The 14,186-nt window shown below is 43.6% G+C and overlaps 1 protein-coding gene across 3 annotated transcripts in view; it reads right to left on the bottom strand.

Moving 5' to 3' along the window:
- Positions 1 to 3,221: 3,221 nt before the first annotated feature.
- Positions 3,222 to 14,186, bottom strand: part of BLTP3A (bridge-like lipid transfer protein family member 3A) — an 81,562-nt gene continuing 70,597 nt past the window's right edge. For 2 of the 3 annotated variants that reach the window (XM_032141754.2, XM_032141755.2), the window contains 7 exons: positions 12,701 to 12,897; positions 9,512 to 9,666; positions 9,275 to 9,425; positions 4,818 to 5,080; positions 4,243 to 4,351; positions 4,010 to 4,116; positions 3,222 to 3,623 (listed from right to left, as the gene is read on the bottom strand). In XM_032141754.2, the coding sequence (XP_031997645.1) occupies positions 3,498 to 3,623; positions 4,010 to 4,116; positions 4,243 to 4,351; positions 4,818 to 5,080; positions 9,275 to 9,425; positions 9,512 to 9,666; positions 12,701 to 12,897 (1,108 nt within the window). In that variant the 3' untranslated portion in view covers positions 3,222 to 3,497. Of the gene's footprint in view, positions 3,624 to 4,009; positions 4,117 to 4,242; positions 4,352 to 4,817; positions 5,081 to 9,274; positions 9,426 to 9,480; positions 9,667 to 12,700; positions 12,898 to 14,186 lie in introns of all 3 variants that reach the window. The other variant, XM_032141756.2, reaches the window with a different exon arrangement.

The following is a 14,186-nucleotide window of genomic DNA, read 5'->3' as shown; positions in this document are numbered from 1 at the left end:
TCTTGAGGTATTGTTATTTCTTGTTCCAAGTCTTGTAGCTCTAAGGCAGAAATCATAAGCAGTCCAAAAGGGCTGACACTGCTACTTTTTCCTTGCATATATTCCTTTACACTTAATCCTGAGGACTACCACCACTTCACATTTCTTCATTATGAACAGGAATATGAAATTAGGCAAGCTGATTTTTACTAAAATCCCATGGGATAATATCCCCTATCACATTTCCTGAGGGAGAATTTTAAGACACAAAGGCCAAAGCTGCCACATAAGGAAAGCCAGAAATTCTAAGGCTCCATTTGTCACATGGACAAGAGCTCCGGACTCCTTTAGAGAGCCCAGAGACCTAACTGAGCTCCAGCCATTAGAAGGTTAGCCTTGGTACTTACTGGATAGGTTTTTACTCCCACCCCACAAGCACAAGTGTGGGTAAAGGTATACCAAGAAATGCCTATTCGACAGTTTCTTTGCATGGAGGGATGCCAGAAGTATATGGTGGGTGAGGGGAGGAAGGGATGAGAAGAGAATCAGAGTATGATTTTAAACCAATTCAGGTGAGCCTAAGGTGGAATAATTATATTTTTCAGCTACCAGATCTCCTTCCTCCCCCTTCAAGAACATTAGAGATGCCATACTTAAGACCAGTGATCCATTCAGATCAACATTCTGCCTTTGAAAGAGGCACTAAGGAGTAGTTTGTCGAGGGACACAGTTACTCTCTCAGTTGTATATTACCAAGTAGCCCTACTTTTCTATAATTCCTTGTAGAAGGCCGTCATGCAAGGATTCCTCATAAACCTGCACCCATGTATAGTTTCTGGTGGCATCCCTTCTTAAAAACAATGAGCTCCTTACATTTCTGATTTGCTATGAGAAGTGCTTTCTTTACTAAGGCTATGAGATAGAGCCCTAGAGCTAGTAGTACAGGACCAGGTCCTTGCTTTTGACTGGATATTTGATCTAACTCCCCTCTGCTTTCATCTTTGCAGTATAGTCTATATTTTAAAGATGTGTCCTCATATGGATATACCTCCATCCCCTGATAATTTTGGCTGTTCTCTGGATCTTTCCTCCCTTTATCATGTATCTTGTAAATAAGGTCACTAGAAACACAGATAATGCGATCAAGACATATCCATGGTTTTGTATAAGGTGCTGTTCTCTATTATCTCCAAAAGCCCTTCCTGATGATGCCCAAAGGGCAGTTAGGCTTTTGGCCACAGCAGCACGTTGATCTCTCCTCCCCCTCAGCAATGCTTGTTTCTTTCCTGAGTTCTAACAGTGTTCAGGCATATCAGTTGATAATTCTTCCATAAATACATTTCCTTATATTATGTTGAACCTCACCTGTCAGTTTTCTGAGTATTCTCAGCCCTGCTTCTTGTAACTCTTCTGTGGTTTTGTGTGTTTGTTTGTTTTGAGACGGAGTCTCACTCTATTGCCAGGCTGGAGTGCAATGGCGTGATCTCGGCTCACTGCAACCTCTGCCTCCCGGGCTCAAGCGATTCTCCTGCTTCAGCCTCCCGAGTAGCTGGAACTACAGGCACCCGCCACCACACCCAGCTCATTTTTGTATTTTTAGTGGAGACAGAGTTTCACCATGTTGGCCAGGATGGTCTCGATCTCCTAAACTCATGATCTCACCGCCTCGGCCTCCCAAAGTGCTGGGATTACAGGCGTGAGCCGCTGTGCCCGACCGGTTTTGTGTTTTTTAAACCTCTTCTAGTCTACCTTTCACTGCCTGGAAGTAGTGACATTTGATTTCACTGTAAAATCCTACTTTCAGGTCATTTATAAAAATTTTAAATAAGGTTGAACCAAGCATCAAGCCTTAGGTAACTTCCCATTAGCATTTTCTCCAGAAAGATGTTTCTTTTTTCCTAAGTCTCTATTTCTGAAGCATGAAAAATTCCCACCATCCCACAGTAACTGGTGTTTCAAAAATTGCCTTAGTAAAGAAACTTAACAAAAGTCTGAACAAATTGGGTCCTGTTCCTTGGTGAATACATTTTTTTTTCTAGTCAAATGAAGTGTTGAGAGTGGAGCAGGAACAAAGAAAGCTATGATTGGTTGTGATCAATTAGTTGTAAACACCACTGCAATTACACGTTTCTTTTTAACCTCATCAAACTAGAGTATGCAAGTCAAGCATAATTTCCCATAGAAGAAACCTTTTCACCTTTCCTTCAGTATGGAAAGGTGAATGGTCGAGACTTATAGTAACATCACTAAATTACTATTTTACCATCTTGCCAAGTAAAGGTAAGTTAGCAGATGAACGTCTGTCCAATCAACACAGCTTCAAGTGTATCACAGGGCAGTATGAATGAAGGGATAGTGTTGGAGAATTCAAAGGAAAGAAAGGGGGAAATAGCTCTTTTATAGGGCAGGGGGCAAAACCTAGCTGGGATGAGGGATTTTTGTGTTTTTTTTACTTGAGTCAAAATACATGATTTTTAAAAGCCACAGTGATGGAGGGAAGTGAGAGGCAACAGGTTGAGTTGTTTATGTAAAAGTTTAAAACACATTTTCAGCTCCCAAACCACCGAGTGCTGAGGAGAGAACTAGTAAGGTCACAGAGCTGGGAAAGCAGATGTGCTAGGGACCCCAGGGAGACAGAAGAGCCACTCAGCACAGCTGGGAAAGACAAGCAGGACTCCAGGAGGACAACAGCGGGCTCAGAAGCAAGCTCCCCCACTGACCCCTGGCCTATCATGCCACCAACCTAGCTCAGAGTCAGAAATTTTTTCTAGATTTAAATTTCAAGTAAGTTATATTATAGAGGGGAAAGATTAAATGACTGAGCCACTATTGTTTACTTTCTACCACAGCACCACAATGATGAAAGTATAACAGAAAGGAAGCTTAACCTGGAAAAATCTGATTGTGTTATCAGCCAAATTGCTATGATCTTGGTTCCTTTTCCCAAAAAGGCAGAGTCCAGGTCTCCCTTATTCTTGTGCCTCTCCTGCCCCCTTCCCCCATACTCCTTTGCTGGGCTATTTCCTGTTCCACTCCACTACCATGGCCAAAGCTCAAGTCATGGACTTTTCAGGTCTGCTATGGAAAGCTCTGGGACATGGAATCTTTGGTGGCTCTGTGGGTGACCAAGGAAGTGGGTACTGTTGCTTGTTCACACAGGCTTGTGAAGGAAGCAAATGTCCCTGCCATGAAACCATGAGGTGAAATGGCCCTACAGTGTTGAGAAGATTCCACCTACTACACAGAGGGCCAAAAGGCTTTATACAGGCAAGACATGATGCTTGTGCCACACACACGGCAAGCCCCAGTTTCCTGGGATAGAGTCATGCTTTGCCCTTGTCCTCAGTCCAGGTAAGAACAGCTAGTGGAAAGCACACCCACACAAGTGAAGTGAGTGCTTCCCAGTCCCTCTGGCATCCGTAGTGACTTATTCAGCACTGGACAGTGCCCTCTGTCCTAGGTGGTACTATTGCTGGTGATAGCCTTTCTCCTTGGCACAGATGGCTGAGCCACTGGTTTCAGAGCTCAAAGAAGGGGTTATATTTCCTAATCTCCTGAAGAAGTTTTTCTTTATCCTGGTTGGCATTGGCCAATGCTTGTTTAGTTTCTATAAGTTCTTTTTGTAGGATAGGCAGTTCTTTCACCTGAGGAACAATAAGTAGTTAACAGTTAAATATGGTAATACCATCTTGCAACAACAGCCAGTAAAGGGAACAGGGAGGAGGAGTTCAAGGAGAAAAATCCACAAGTTAGGTCAATGATTAAGATAACTATATCTTTTCTAAGACCTTGATTCCCTCTTCATAGTTCATTGGCAGGTGCAGTATGTCCTCAGCAACCATTCGTCTCCAGCTCCTGACATTTATCCTCTAGTCAGCACTTCTAGAAGCCGCTGCTAGGTGACAGGAACCCAAAACACCCACATGCAGGCAGCACATGCAACCTTTTGGCCCCCAACCCTGGGTTTTACCAGTTTCACGAGTATAGCCCCCAAGGGTTATGGGCAGGTACTGTTCTGTTAGGTCCTCACCTGCTGTTCAAAAACCTCTCCTGTGGGCACCAAAAACACCCGTTCTTTTGGGGGCTGTTTCTTCTCACTTTTAAGTACTTCAGCTGATGGTTTGTCCTGAGCAGCAGCTAGAGAAAACAAGTAAAGGTTCTAAGTGACAAACTGCTACCAACTCCCAAACAGTTCCTAGGTGTCACCTATTCACTTTTAGGAGAAAAGGCAGAGAAACCAACAGGCTGACAAGCCTGACTCACCGCCTATGTGGAACACACCATCATCACTCCTCTTCAGCACAACATGTTCCATGGCCAGAGTGATGGGGATGGGGCCTGGAGATGTTGGATAGATGGGGGGGATATCATCCTGCAGGAAAGAGAGAAACCACATGATGCCCCCCACCAGCTCAGAGCAATTTAACACAACCCACACTCCCATCATTCAGCTTGAAGCAGCTTTATGTCCGTTTGTCCATACATTCTTGGAAGGTATAAGAGGCATAGCAGATTCTCCCATCTAGAGACGGTGAAACTGAGAATCAGATAACCTGATGGCTTGCACATGGTAATGCTGCATGCCAAAGACAGGGTTAGGGTTACAGACAAGGTCTCCTCACCTGAACCCTGGCTTTTCTGACAGTAACACACATTTATATACCACTACAACACTGACAGAGAATGCAAATACGCATTAATATTCCTCACTTGATCCTCACCATATTTTACAGTGAAAAGGGAAGAGGTTAACAGGTGTCACTGCTTCCTTGCTTGACAAAGTCCAGGGCAAAAACCAATGTGCCCTTACACTGGCAAAAACCAAAGGTTCCTCACACCTTTAGGGTGATGCTGGAGTTCAGAAGCTCAATCTGCATGGGGACTACCACCGGGATCTCCTCATCCTCCAAGAAGGGTCCCAGGCCACTGAGCACCGAAGTGAGCAGCTCGAGGTCACAGCCATGAAGCAATAAATGTAGGAAGCCATTTTGTGAGGCCAGGGGGGAATGAACAGCTGCTCCAGGCCCCACCTCAAAGCGAAGACCCACAGCTGGCCTGATGTGGCCAGTCTTCAAAGTTGAGGATTCCTGAAAGCATGTACCTTTGTGAAGAAAGACAAGGAAGACAACTAATTAACGGCCAGGGAGTCTTCTAAGCACTTTATATACCAATATTCATAATAACCCTATGTCAAAGGAATATCATCATTCTCATCTGACTGAACTAAGTCACAGAGAATAACTTGCCCAAAATTACATAATTAGTAAGTAGCAAGGAGAGGATCTGAACCCAGGCAGTCTGATTGCCAAGTCCATGGGCTTAGATACTTTGCTATAATGCCTTGCAAGAGGGAAGAGAGATTAAGGACTGGCCTTGTTATGAATGTGAGACAGTGGGCTAATGGCCAAGGAAAAGCTCTTAAAACACAGGACTCCCAAACTCTACTAAATTTGAATGTCTCCTCCTTTCTCGAAGTCTTGGTTTTCTCATCTGTCACTCATAAAGCAAAGCAGGATCTATGCTAATCTCTCCAAAACTCCAAACAGAACAATCTCAGGTGTAGCCAAAGATCCTGTGGAACAACTTACACATTTATGGAACTGCAAATTGGTACAAACATTTTGCATAACAATTTGGTATTATCTAGTAAAGGTGAAGTTGTGCCTACCCTAATGATCTAGAAATTATACTGTCGGAAATACAACCCCAGGGAAACTCTCAAACATATATTCTAAGAGACATGTACAAGGATGTTCACAGCAACCCTATTTGAAATTGGAAAAACAAACAAACAAAAACTAGAAACAACCCAAATGTCTGTCCAGAATAGAATAAAGAAGTAAATAGGATAATGGGTACAGGGATATTTTGGGGGTGATGGAAATGTTCTAAAATTGGGTTGTGGTGATGGTTACACAATTATAAAATTGTACACTTAAAATGAGTGAGTTTTATGTTATGCAAATTATACTTCAATAAAGCTGTTTTCAAAAAGCAAAAAGTGCCGTGCACAGTGGCTCATGCCTGTAATCCTAAGACTTTGGGAGGCTGAGGCGGGTGGATCACTTGAGTTCAGGAGTTCAAGACCATCCTGAGCAACATGGTGAAACCCTGTCTAAAAATACAAAAAAATTAGTCAGGCGTGGTGGCAGGCACCTTGTAGTCCTGGCTACTGAGGAGGCTGAGGCATGAGAATCACTTGAACCCGGGAGGCGGAAGTTGCAGTGGGCTGAGATTGCAACCACTGCACTCCAGCCTGGGCAACCCAGCAAGACTCTGTCTCAAAAAAAAAAAAAAAAAAAAGTGGTGTATGTATACAACAACATTATATAGTCATGAAAAATGAACGAATTATGGCTAACTCAACAACCTAGATGAATTTAAAGAATATCATGTGGAGGTGGGGTTTCGCCATGTTGGCCAGGCTGGTCTCCAGCTCCTGACCTCCAGTGGTCTGCCCGACTCGGCCTCCTGAGGTGCTGGGGCTGCAGACGGAGTCTCGCTCACTCGGTGCTCGGTGTTGCCCCTGCTGGAGTGCGGTGGCGTGGTCTTGGCTCGCTGCAGCCTCCGCCTCCCAGCCGCCTGCCTTGGCCTCCCAGGGTGCTAGGATTGCAGCCTCTGCCCGGCCACTGGCCCGTCTGGGAGGTGGGGAGCGTCTCTGCCTGGCCGCCCATCGTCTGGGATGTGAGGAGTGCCTCTGCCCCGCCGCCCCGTCTGGGAGGTGAGGAGCGCCTCTGTCCGGCCGCCGCCCCGTCTAGGAAGTGAGGAGCGTCTCTGCCCGGCCGCCCATCGTCTGGGATGTGAGGAGAGCCTCTGCCCGGCCGCCCCATCTGGGATGTGGGGAGCGCCTCTGCCCAGCCGCCCCGTCTGGGAGGTCTACCACGGAGGCCAGATGCAATGTGGGGGCTGGACGTGGTGGCTCACGCCTGTAGTCCCGGCACTCTGGGAGGCCGAGGCGGGTTGATCACTTGAGGCTAGGAGTTCGAGACCAGCCTCACCAACATGGCAAAACATATGAAAAATACAACAGACAAACCAACCAACCAACCCAGCGACAACAAAACAGGTCTACCCTGGAGTCATACTCTAATTTTTTCTATTTTCCTCCCTTTCTGATCCTTTATCCCACTTTCTTTTTCTTCCTCTTCCTTCTCCTTCTTCTTTGTCAAAGACATAGAGGATTGAGTTATTATCATTGATCCATACAAAGTCCCTTTCTATTTATTTCATTCCCACCCCCCATTTCTATTCCCAGTCTTCCCATGTGCAACCTTCCTAATATGTTTGATATGCATCTTTTTGTTTGTATGTATTTTTAGAAAATGTGTTTTGTGTGCAAAAAATTAATAAAAATGTTGAACCAAGGGAAAAAAAAAAGAATATCATGTTACTTGAAAAGCAAATCACAAAAATAGTACAATCTATTATTCCATTTAGAAAAATGTGAAAAAAGCTAAATAATACATTAGTATAAACACGTGTACAAATTATAAAGTAAAGCAAGATAACAATGAATACAAATTCAGGATAGTGATTACCTATGACAGGTGAGGGACAGAAGAGGTTCAGGAGAGGGACTCCCAGAGACTTAAAAGGTAATGGTACTGTTGTATTAATTAAACTAGGTGGTGGGGCCAGGCATGGTGGCTCAGGCCTGTAATTCCAGCACTTTGGGAGGCTGAGGTAGACGGATCGCTTGAGGCCAGGAGTTTGAGACCAGCCTGGTCAACATGGTGAAACCCCATCTCTACTAAAAATACAAAAATAAGCTGGGCGTGGTGGTGCGTGCCTGTATTCCCAGCTACTCGGGAGGCTGAGCCAGGAGAATTGCTTGAAGGAGGCGAAGGTTGCAGTGCCTCGAATTCGTGCCACTGCACTCCAGCCTGGGCAACAGAGCAAGACTGTGTCTCAAAAAAAATTAAAAAACAATAAAAAAACTAGGTGGTGGGTACATGGGTTCATTGTATTATTATTTTATGCCTTACGTATATTTTATAAGTATTCTTCAGTATCTACTCAATATTTTAATTTTTTTTAAGAGACAGGGTCTCGCTCTGTTGCCCAGGCTGGAGTGCAGTGGTGCAATTATAGCTCACTGTAGTCTCAAACTCCTAGACTCACATGATCCACTCACCTCAGCCTACCAGGCAGCTAGAACTATAGGCATGCACCGCCACACCGAGCTAATTTTTTTTTTTTTTAAACAGAGTCTCGCTCTGTCACCCAGGCTGGAGTGCAGGGGCACAATCTCGGCTCACTGCAACCTCCGCCTCCCCGGTTCAAGCAATTCTCCTGCCTCAGCCTCCCAAGTAGCTGGGATTACAGGTGCGTGCCACCATGCCCAGCTAATTTTTTTGTATTTTAGTAGAGACGGGATTTCACCATGTTGGCCAGGGTGGTTTCAAATTCCTGACCTCAAGTGATCCACCCGCCTTGGCCTCCCAAAGTTCTAGGATTACAGGCGTGAGGCACCACACCTGGCCTGTATTTTTTGTAGAGTTGAGGTCTTGCTATGTTGTTCAGGCTGGTTTCCTGCCTCAGCTTCCCAGCATGCTGGGATTACGGGCATGAGCCACCATGATGAGCCTAAAAATATATATTTTTTTGAGACAGAGTTTCACTCTTGTCACCCAGGTTGGTGTGCAATGGCACGATCTCAGCTCACTGCAACCTCCACCTCCCGGGTTCAAGCAATTCTCCTGCCTCAGCCTCCCAAGTAGCTGGATTACAGGCACCCGCCACCATGCCCAGCTAATTTTTATATTTTAGTAGAGACAGCGTTTTACCATGTTGGCCAGGCTGGTCTCGAACTCCTGACCTCAGGTGATCCACCCACCTCAGCCTCCCAAAGTGCTGGGATTACAGGCATGAGCCCCGCACCCAGCCAATAATTTTTAAATGAAGTATGTAACATAAGCCCAGATTTTTCCTGTCATCTTTTATAAATGAAAATTCACATCAAAGGACTGAATCTGAATGACAGAAGTTCCCTGATCAGATAGTTTTATGTTAAGAGACACACAAATGAAGAGGACACTGTCCTCATGTATAAGCTCCAGGAGTACCTGGAAGTGAAGTTGGAGACTAGCACAGTGAATGCAAAGCCCAAGAAAGAGCTCTGAGAAGCTCCTTGCAAAAAAGGCTTCAATGGAGTTTTTCCTCCCCCTAATGGCTGCTGGAGAGAACTTGCCACTAGTAGAGTGGCTGCCCTTAGAGCACAGTGACAAGTACAAGTTAATCTATGGTTGTCCTAGACAAGTCCCACGATCTGTCGTGGAATGACTACCATCCTTACCTGGGCACTGTCCCCGCAGGAACTGCCAGAGTCCCACGGTGCCCAGCTGCTGGAGGGTCAGTTCCTCTGCCTGCAGGGCCACAGTCAGGTCCTCACCACGTACCTCAATCCCAAAAGACACCTCATTCACCTTCAGGACCAGAACTGAGACCTATCAAAGGAGATTCTCTTAGTTTTAAGTCCCAAGCTCTCAGCCCAGAGCCTACCCTCTGCAGAGAAGAAAGTAGAGCTGCTGACCGGGTGAAAGATGAGGTCTTCTCCACTGGGTGAAACTGAACTGTTGGCTGCTGGTGACCCGTGGCCATAATTATTCACAAGAGGGCTCCCTTGAACACCAGCATTATCTGAGACATTTGAAAGAGATCCTGCTGGAAAAGATTCTGGACCAGACTCTGCATGAAAAAGAGGACAAATGAGTTCAAAGGTCAAAATATTCTGTTCAAATCCAATCTCTACAAACAATGACAACTGTAAAAATAAAATATTTATGGCATTCATGAGACAACTAGAAATTTGAGGACTAACTAGATATTTGATGAATTTAAGGAATTACTGTTAATTTTTTAAAGTGTAATGACATTTGATCCCATTTTTAAAAGTCTGTAAACAGAAGCAACCCAAGTGTCCTTCCATGGATGCAAGGATAAGCAATGTGGTATATAAATACAACGGAACACTATTCAGCCTTAAAAAGGAAGGAAATTCTGACACATGCTACAAAATAGAAGAATCTTGAGGATATACCAAGTGGAATAAGCCAGTGATAAAAGGACAAATACTGCATGATTCCATCTATATGAGGTACCTAAAGTAGTCAAATTTATAAAAAGAAAGTAGAATCATGGTTGTCAGGGACTGAGGGGAGGGGAAATGAGGAGTTACTGTTTAATGAGTACAGAGTTTCTGTTTCGCAAGAAGAAAAACATCCTGGAGATAGACAGTAGTAATGATTGTACAACAATCAGAATGTACTTAATGTCACTGAACTATCCACTTAAAAACGGTTAGGATGGCAAATTTCATATGTATTTTACCACAATTAAAAAAAATTTAAGTCTGTATTTTCTAGCAATGCATAACAAAATACTTATGGACAAAAGGATATATTTGGGATTTGCTTCAAAATAATATGAGATGAAGGAAAGTGGGCAGTAGTGTTTATGAAACAAAAATAGTCATGAGTTCTTTTTTTTTTTTTCTTTTTTTTTGAGATGGAATAGTCTCGCTCTGTCGCCCAGGGAAGTGCAATGGTGCGATCTCGGCTCACTACAACCTCCACCTCCTGGGTTCAAGCAATTCTCCCACCTCAGCCTTCTGAGTAGCTGGGATTACAGGCGCACGCCACCATCCCTGGCTGATTTTTGTGTTTTTAGTAGAGACAGAGTTTCACCATGTTGGCCAGGCTGGTCTCAAACTCCTGATCTGCCCATCTGGGCCTCCCAAAGTGCTGGGATTACATGTGTGAGGCACCATGCCGGCCTTCTCTTTCCTTTTAGAGAATTTCTTTCCTTTTAGAGATTTCTGCTTCCCAAGGCAGAAATCCACTCACAAGTTTAATTGCTGTCTAAGGTGAATATATAAGAACCCCAGGAGATTTTTCAGAACTTTAATTTAAATTTGAGAATTAGGTTTCACCTTAAGTGATCCGCCCACCTCGGCCTCCCAAAATGCTGGGATTACAGGCATGAGCCACTGCACTGGGCCTGCCATGAGTTCTTAATTTCAAAGCTAGGTAATGGGTGTATGAGGGTTCATTATTTGATTCTGTCTACTTTTGTACATAGACATGAAATCTTCCATAAAAAGTTTAAAATAATAACAAAACAAACATGGTACACGCCACCCAGCTTAAGAAACAGTGCATTCTCTTAAATTAAAACCACAGTGAAATATTACCTCACTCCTGTCAGAATGGCTATTCTCAAAAAGATTAAAGATAACAAGTGTTGGCAAGGATGTAGAGAAAAGGAAACCCTAGCTGTTGGTGGAAACGTAGATTAATATGGGCATTATGGAAAACAGTATGAAGGGTCCTCGAAGCTAAAAATAGAGTTATCATATCCACTTCTGGGTATATGTCCAAGAAATATGAAAAAAAGTATATCAAAGAACTAGCTCTACTCCTGTGTTTACTACATTATTCACAATAGCCAAGTTATGGGATTAACTTATGTGTTCATCAACCAATGAACGGACAAAGAAAATGTGGTACAAACACACAATGGAATACTATTCAGCCTTATGAGGGGGAAATCCTGTCATTTGTGATAACGTAGATGAATCTGGAGGACAGACAATATGCTAAAGGAGATAAGCCAGGCACTGAAAGACAAAAATAGCATGTGCTCACTTATACATGGAATGTAAAACAACTGTACTCATAAAAGCAGAGAGCAGGATGGTGCTCAACAGAGGCTGAAAAGGGAAATGGGAGGGGATAGGAGGAAATGTTAGTGAAAGTATAATGTTTCAGTTAAACAGGAGAAATAAATGGTAAGTATTTGAGGTGACGGAGATGTTAATTAGTTTGGCTCAAAAATCCCACACTGTATGTGTGTGTGTATATATATCACAGGATCGCTTAGTATTAATACCACATAAATACAATTATAATTTGTCAATATAAAATAAATAAATAAATAAATAGGACATTCTCTCCTTTTTTTGAGACCGAGTCTCGCTGTCGCCCAGGCTGAAGTGCAGTGGCACAATCTCAGCTCACTGCATCCTCTACCTCCCCGGTTCAAGCAACTCTCCTGCCTCAGCCTCCCGAGTAGTTGAGATTACAAGCACCTGCTGCTAAGCCCAGCTAATTTTTCTATTTTTAGTAGAGACGGGGTTTTACCATGTTGGCCAGGCTAGTCTCCAACTCCTGACCTCAAGTGATCGACCCGCCTCGGCCTCCCAAAGTGCTGGGATTACAGGCATGAGCCACCATGCCCAGCCTAGATACTCTTAAGGGATGATTTCCTAAGTTTCTATTTCAATAAACTGAAAGAACCAGTATAACTTACAGAGGTAATTCCTAAAAGTTTCTCATTTTATTAACAGATAAAAAGCTCCTATTTTCCAGTGACAACACAGGCCAAAAAAAAAAAAAAAGACTATAAGCACACTCACACCACTGATACCAACCATGAAACTAATCCTGACTTAGCTATAAGGCTGTAAGACTAGTGCCCTCTCCTTTAGTTTGAATCTCTTTCTGTGATATAGTCAGTTATTAACCAATAACCTAGAAACGTGGAATTAAAACCAAACCCACAAGTCCAGTAAAATTTCTCTTTCTCTCTTTTTTTGTCTTGGTTAAGAAAATGTCTATATTATCATCTCTCAGCTCCTCTTTAGCCCTGCCAGTCTGATACAGGCAGCAGAGAGAACCCTTTCTGGACTTCTGCAACTTTGCCTGGCTCTGCTCCCACATACCAGACTCCAAGAGCATCACAAAGCTATCACTGCCATCACTGTCCACTGAAATCCGGTCTTCAGGGCCACTGCTATCCAATGAGACACCATCAAATGACTGTTGAGATACTGTCCTCTTCATGGAGAAAAATCGGAGTCGTGCAGCACCTCCACTCATTGGGGCTGCCACCCCCTCATCTGTCTTGGCCATGGGCTCCCTGTTTAAAAAAAAAAACAAAAACCACAAATGTGGCTTTGGAGACATGTTTGTTCCCATCCACTTACAATACCCATCCCTTTCAGCTCAGACAACTGGATAAAGTTCCCAATATTGGGAACATACAACTTTGTCATTACCTATTACTGGCTGTAAAGAGATGAAGTCATTTTTCAATCACTGGCCTTTCTGAATCTTTTTATTCCAACATCGCTAACTGCATAGACAGCACTCTCATATCAACATTAAATGTCAAGGTTATTCAAGGTCATCCCAGACTCAGAAGAGACCAGCTACCTACTGCTCTGGTGTTGATGAATGGCACCTGAAGCCACCTGCATTCATTCCATAAGTATTTAGTTGCTTCTGTATGTAAGGCACCATACTAGGCACTAGGCAGGAGTGGGAGATGGATAAACTGATGAGTAAGACATCCCCAGTTCTAGACAACATCAAAGAGGAAAAAGGACAAAGAGAAGAGGATCTAGAGTGGCTTTGTGGTAAGAGATAACATTTGAGGTGGCCCTTGAAGGACTGTGAAAGTGAGAAGAGGGTATTCTATAGGCAAGAAATGGCATAAACAAAGGCATAGAGCCAGAAACAAAAAGAGACTGGTAAGAATAATAGTTCTGCCCAGATGAAGCATAGGTTTTGTCAGGGAGAGCAATGGAAGATAAAGTTAAAAAGGCATTAACACAGTGAAAAGAAATCTTTAAGGAACTTTAAATACCACTCTCCCATTTTACAGATGAAGAAACTCCCAAGGTCACAGTTAAAGGTAGAATTAAGAAAAACTCAGGCCGGGCGCAGTGACTCACGCCTATATTCCCAGCACTTTGGGAGGCCAAGGCAAGCAGATGGCTTGAATCCAGGAGGTAGAGACCAGCCAGGGCAACATGGCAAAACCTGGTCTCAACAAAAAATACAAAGATTAGCCAGGCATGATGGTGCGCGCCTGTAGTCCCAGCTACTGGGGGCTGAGATGAGAGGATCACCTGAGCCTGGGAGGTTAAGGCAGCAGTGAGCTGAGATCACACCACTGCACTCCAGCGTGGGTGATACAGTGAGACTCTGTCTCAAAAATAAAAGACTTAAGTCTCCTAACTTCACACTAAGTGATTTTTCACTTTATAGAAAACCTTGAATAAAAAAGTATTTATTAAAATGCTTTGAAAACTATAAATTGCTATATGGCTGTATCATAATAATTGATTATGCCACACTTAAGAAGTTCAAACTAAATTCAGGGGGTATGAGGGAAAAGCGTGAAGGTTTTGGAGTAGGGAAATA

This window comes from Hylobates moloch, unplaced genomic scaffold (assembly GCF_009828535.3).
Source record: "Hylobates moloch isolate HMO894 unplaced genomic scaffold, HMol_V3 SCAFFOLD_20, whole genome shotgun sequence".
Lineage (NCBI taxonomy): Eukaryota > Metazoa > Chordata > Mammalia > Primates > Hylobatidae > Hylobates > Hylobates moloch.
The sequence above is the reverse complement of the archived record's forward strand: the minus strand, read 5'-3'. Positions and strand labels throughout refer to the sequence as shown.